General features: G+C 33.3%; 1 protein-coding gene across 3 annotated transcripts; it reads left to right on the top strand.

Annotated features, from left to right (window-relative positions):
• Positions 1-3,151: 3,151 nt before the first annotated feature.
• Positions 3,152-5,689, top strand: LOC123312988 (retinol dehydrogenase 13-like). Of its 3 annotated transcripts, none has more exons than XM_044897638.1 (5): positions 3,152-3,333; positions 3,893-4,073; positions 4,271-4,594; positions 4,821-5,143; positions 5,398-5,689. In XM_044897638.1, the coding sequence occupies exons 2-5, from the start codon at positions 3,899-3,901 to the stop codon at positions 5,581-5,583; spliced, it is 1,008 nt and encodes a 335-aa protein (XP_044753573.1). In that variant the 5' UTR covers positions 3,152-3,333; positions 3,893-3,898; the 3' UTR covers positions 5,584-5,689. The 3 variants fall into 3 exon arrangements, with proteins under 3 accessions (XP_044753573.1, XP_044753574.1, XP_044753572.1); XM_044897639.1 differs by lacking the exon at positions 3,152-3,333 and adding an exon at positions 3,346-3,400; XM_044897637.1 differs by lacking the exon at positions 3,152-3,333 and having other exon boundaries at positions 3,784-4,073.
• Positions 5,690-5,783: the final 94 nt, after the last annotated feature.

The raw sequence follows: 5,783 nt of genomic DNA, 5'->3' as shown, positions 1-5,783 counted from the left end.
TCTATTGTTGGTACTGTATTTCTTTACAACAACTTATAGTCATTGAAGTCCTTTTGATGTTATTTACATTGAAACGACGTTAACGAGTTTAAAACCTTTCATTTCATCAATGATTATAACAGGCAAATTCAAAATAATTTTCTATAATATTAACAGGAGCAAGGGTTTTCTATACAGGATCTTTCACGAGGAACCTCACCCATATTTATGCGGGAAACTACTGAACGTATTTTCATGAAATTCAGCACTTATAAGTATTTCACGATGCTGATGAAATCTAAAATATTTTCAAGGCATGAGCACCTCCGGTTTTTCCGGAAATGACGTCAACTTCCGTTTTTCAAATTAGAACACCATTTTTTATTGCAGAAATAGATTCCTTAGAAAATTTCAAGTTATTTTGATGTAAAATTTTTCAGTTTTGGTTGGAAAATTCTCTCTGAGCGGGAAAATTCGAAAAAAAAATCGAAAATAGAGCTCCGCTGAAACAAGAATAACTTCGAGGTTTTTGGATGGAAAATTTTCATTTTTGGGATTTTTCAAGATGTAAAATTGATGTATCCACTTTAAAAATCGAAATCGCGATTCATGATAGAGGGGGTGAAAAAATCGCTATCAAAGTTAGGGATGACAAAATCGTGAAAAATTCAAATTAGAACCCCATTTTTTTATGGCAGATATTGAATCTACGTTAAAAAATAATGTGAGTGTATGCATCACACCCTTGCCCTAAAATGGATATTTTCTGAGTTATTCACAAAAAACTGTTTTTCGTCTTGAATTTTCAGCTATTTCTTTTCCCTTCACGCCAAAAAGATGAAATTTTCAGGAACTGTTATTTGAACCATGCTGTAGATTTTTCACCCCTTCTTGAAACCGACTTCAAGTTACTATTAGGAGAACCATGGCAAACTCTCGCAGTTATAACTAGAAAAGATGCTCAAAGTTTTGACCGTTAATTTTTAGACATTTATTTATACGTCTCAGGAATGCTTCGTGCGTTGCTCTTCTTATTTCATCGGGAGGAAGAGATCTGCAAAAGTGTTTAAAAACCAAATTGAGTTTCAAAACTATGAATCTAAAAATCTAAACAAACCTGAACGCATTTCTGACTCGTTCTATGCAGTCCTCTTTATCAGTCAGGGGAGTTGAGTAGACAATATTTTTTATCCTACCCCAAACATAATAGTCTAAAGGAGTTAAATCGGGAGAACGCGGTGGCCAAAGATGTGGACCATTGTTCGCCAACCATCGATCTTCAAATAGCCTGTAGAGGATATTTGACACATTGAGTGAATTGTGTGGAGGCGCGCCATCTTGTTGATACCATAAGTCATTATGGTTCTGTACTAGCGGCTCAATTATTTGAGTCAATATGTCAGAATATCTATCTCCTAAGGGAGAACATTCTTTAAATAATGCAAACATGTGTAGTGTTCTATCTTACCAGTTAAAGTCCCATCATAAATGTGAACATCGAGAATTGCATTATTTTTGATGGCGCGAAAAACATTGAAACTCCAGGTCTCTTGAAAGTTCCATTGTCTGAAGTGGTGGTTGTTCTCTTCATCCCAATAATGACTGTTATGCCTATTGAAAGAACCATTCTTTGTGAATTTAGATTCATCTGTCCAAATTATACAGTCCAAAAAGTTTTCATTCTCTTGAAATCGAATCATCATAGCTTCGCAAAACTCTGTTCTCCTGACGAAATCAGTTTCCTTCAAATGCTGTACCCTATTGAATTTATATGGGTGCATTTTATGTTTTTTTAATATTCTCCAAACACTCGATTGAGATAATCCCAGATCAATCTCGGCATCTTTGAGAGAATTTTGAGGATTCACACGAAAATATGCAAGAACTGTAATTTCGTTGTTCTCATCTTCTACTACACTTTTTTCTCTGTGTATAGTTTTCTTAACGAAAGATCCGACATTTCTCAAGTTTGTCATGGTTCTGTTAATGGTATCTCTCGTTGGACTGGGTCGGTCAGGAAACCTCTCAATGAACAGTCGAATCGTTCTATCTACAACTTTATTACATTCTCCATGAAGTAGAATGAGATTTAAATAATCTTCATTGGTAAAATTAGGCATAGTGATCGATTTTATAACTTAATACGAATTATCACCAAATTAATAGTAAACACAAAATGCTACTGAATAAAGAGGAATTTGGCAGATGTAATTAATGATATCTATCATCAAAAAAAAAAATGTGAAGCATGGTAAGTTTTTGCATATGGTTCATAAGAAATTATTTATTTATCACTGGAGAGAAAACCGATGGCCGATTAGTTGTAATAAAGAGGTTTCCGATACAAATTCGAATCAAAATTCGCCATCTATTTAGGAACAACCTGTAACTTTTTTCTCTTGCATATTAGGGTAGTAAAATCTAAAACATGGTTTAAGTAACAGTTCCTGAAAATTTCATCTTTTTGGCGTGAAGGGAAAAGAAATAGCTGAAAATTCAAGACGAAAAACAGTTTTTTGTGAATAACTCAGAAAATATCCACTTTAGGGCAAGGGTGTGATGCATACACTCACATTATTTTTTAACGTAGATTCAATATCTGCCATAAAAAAATGGGGTTCTAATTTGAAAAAATTGATTTTTCACGATTTTGTCATCCCTAACTTTGAAAGCGATTTTTTCACCCCCTGTATCATGAATCGCGATTTCGATTTTTAAAGTGGATACATCAATCTTACATCTTGAAAAATCCCAAAAATGAAAATTTTCCATCCAAAAACCTCGAAGTTATTCTTGTTTCAGCGGAGCTCTATTTTCGATTTTTTTTTCGAATTTTCCCGCTCAGAGAGAATTTTCCAACCAAAACTGAAAAATGTTACATCAAAATAACTTGAAATTTTCTAAGGAATCTATTTCTGCAATAAAAAAATGGTGTTCTAATTCGAAAAACGGAAGTTGACGTCATTTCCGGAAAAACCGGAGGTGCTCATGCCTTGAAAATATTTTAGATTTCATCAGCATCGTGAAATACTCATAAGTGCTGAATTTCATGAAAATACGTTCAGTAGTTTCCCGTATAAATATGGGTGAGGTTCCTCGTGAAAGACCCTGTATAATACATATCATTACAGAATGAAGGTGAAATTCATGTCTATTAAGAAAGCTGCGATTGAGTAATTGAATCAAACAATTAGAAATCCGAATTAACATATTATATGAACAATGACTGATTAATTATGTCTCCTTAAGATACTTTTCTTGTAGTAAACTGGAAAATTAGAATAAATTTGTTCGAGGATTATTACGTATGTGATTTGTTTTTGATTCAGGGCCTGTGAAACATTTCAGTCACAGGTAGGTGTTCAGTTTCCTATGTAGAAATTTTGGTATTTTCTTCAAAAACTGTTTTTTACCCTAGTTAGTGAGTTCAATACTTTCTATATTTCCTTAATTTTCAACTCAAGAAACAATTAGCTTAATTCATTCGAATTTGATCTATATACCTTTAACAATTGAACCAAATCATTTCATTATTTGAAAAATATTATTGAGATTTTGGTTTAATTTAACATTGGAGGTGAAAAATTATTTGTGTTGGTTATGTGGAGAAATTGAGGTATTGTATTTCATTCATATTCACTGTAAAGTTTAACCAATTCGTGAAATTTCATTGTGGATTCGATAAAATATTTTTATGTTTCAGTTATTCTTGCTCCCATACTGATGAGCTCAAATAAGAGCGAAACCGGTCTATCGCTACTCTCCTTCGATATCGGCAAGCTGAAATGTAGATTTCTGTCAGTCTAATTGTTCTCATTATCTTTCATAGCACTATCGACGTTGATCTCATTTCAAAATATGAAATTTTTCAGCAAAACTCAAGGTTTTTTTTCAATTTATTTCACTTTTCTAGTGGAAAATGATCCTGAAAATAATCAAGAATGAGTTGAGCCTGGTATTGCAGCTTACAATCAGAATTATTCTTATTACCAAACACGGTATAATCTGGCTATTAACGAATTTAAGGAGTGGCATGTCCAATAGCATGACTTGTTTAAATGGAAAAACTGCCATCGTCACTGGTGGAAACTCGGGTAATGATAATTCTTCAAAATATAATAGGTTTTTAGGGTACTTATCTATTAGCAGTTGGAAAATTCGTTTGTTATTGTTCGAAATGCAATTGTAATTCACCTATCCTCAAAATCTCTAATAAGCTTCGACTTAGTTTTGATATGATAGATGAATTAATCTTTTATTACTGTTTGAATTCTTTTCATGATCATTTCAGGTGTGGGATACATGACTACTATGTTACTTGCATCCAGGGGTTGTAAAGTTATTATTGCTTGTCGAAGAAATGCAAAAAAGGAGGTGGAAGAAATAAAAAAAAAGACAAATAATCCGAATATAACATTCACACACTTGGATTTGTGTGAATTTGCTTCAGTTCGACAGTTCGCAGAAAATATAAAGAAGGAAGAATCGAAAATAGATATTTTAATCAACAATGCAGGTATTGGCTGTAGTGATCAAAAGCTAACTAAAGATGGGCTTGACGCAGTGATGCAGGCAAATTATTTAGGTCACTTTCTGCTGACACATCTGCTGATAGGTAAGATCTCTTCAACGATAGATGAACTAACGACTAACGTCGTTATCTATACAAATATGTATACAGGGTGTAAATGAATAGTTGCAAGTAGATTGGCGGGAAGATTCCTTGTCAATAAATAGTGTGGGGCTTTTTTTAACAGCCCGTGCTTATATACCGAAAGTACCAACTTTCTGAAAAATCAGTGTTTCATATTTTTATAGAACCGTCATCTTTATTTGCGCAGATCTTTTGAAAGCAGCCGACGAAGGCAGAATTGCCTTTTTGACATCAGGATTGTCAGCTGTACACAATATCAGCGTGAATAAACTGTACCCATCAACATCTCGAATAGTGGATACTTTCATCGAAGCCTATTGTAATTCGAAGGCATGCAATGTTTTGGTTGTCCATGAAATGGCTAAGAAATTGGGTAAATATGGCATCAAGGTTAATGCTGCTGATCCTGGTCTAGTTGTCACTCCCATATATGACAGTCTGAAGGGACCAGAAAAAGGGAAACTTTGCGTAGGAATGGTTTTCAAAACAGTTTTTCCACTCCTGGCATCAGTGAGTTAGTTATACATCATTAATTCTGAATAGCAATAACAAGTAAATATATTTTAATAAGAATACTAGAGTAATGGTAATTTTTTACATAGTCACAGGTCTCTATTTTTGTTATACCACTCTTGTGACATCCGTTCTTATGATACAGGTGTCAAAATAATCATGAGTCTTCAGCCTTTTCAAATAATTGTAGAATTTTCTTACAGTCTCATGTCAATTGTTATAAAATTGTAATTATAATATTGGATTCGTAGGATTTGTTCAAAGCTGCTCAAACCCCTTTTCATGTGGTCACAAGTAAGGATATAGTGACTGGCAGTCATTACTTCAAATGTGTTGCTATGCCTAAACTGAGAGGATTGGACGACAAACAGTTTTGTGAAAAAATTTGGCAAGAATCAGAGAGAATAGTCCGACTTCAACCAGAAGAAAGTCTATGAAAGAATAGTTTAAATTTGCTAGATAACAAAGGATACTGTTATATTTCTCCTTAACTGAAATGAATTATTTTTGTATTAAATGCGATAATAAAAAATTTTGTGATGATTATTCCTTTTAGCATTTTTTTGTGTGGAATATAATATTTACAATTATTATACCTTCTTCATGCCCATGAAGTGAAGAAATTATAGAATCTTCC

The sequence above is a fragment of the Coccinella septempunctata genome, chromosome 5 (genome assembly GCF_907165205.1).
Source record: "Coccinella septempunctata chromosome 5, icCocSept1.1, whole genome shotgun sequence".
Classification (NCBI taxonomy): Eukaryota; Metazoa; Arthropoda; class Insecta; order Coleoptera; family Coccinellidae; genus Coccinella; species Coccinella septempunctata.
Note: the sequence above shows the minus strand (reverse complement) of the source record. Positions and strands in the feature narration are given on the sequence as shown.

What these genes read in the sequence shown, in the direction of transcription:
- LOC123312988 (XM_044897638.1), top strand. Translation starts at nt 3,899, where the DNA reads ATGATCCTGAAAATAATCAAGAATGAGTTGAGCCTGGTATTGCAGCTT. An exon ending in CGTCACTGGTGGAAACTCGG is followed by an intron (nt 4,074 to 4,270) that starts GTAATGATAATT and finishes TGATCATTTCAG; the next exon opens with GTGTGGGATACATGACTACT. An exon ending in TTTTTCCACTCCTGGCATCA is followed by an intron (nt 5,144 to 5,397) that starts GTGAGTTAGTTA and finishes TTGGATTCGTAG; the next exon opens with GATTTGTTCAAAGCTGCTCA.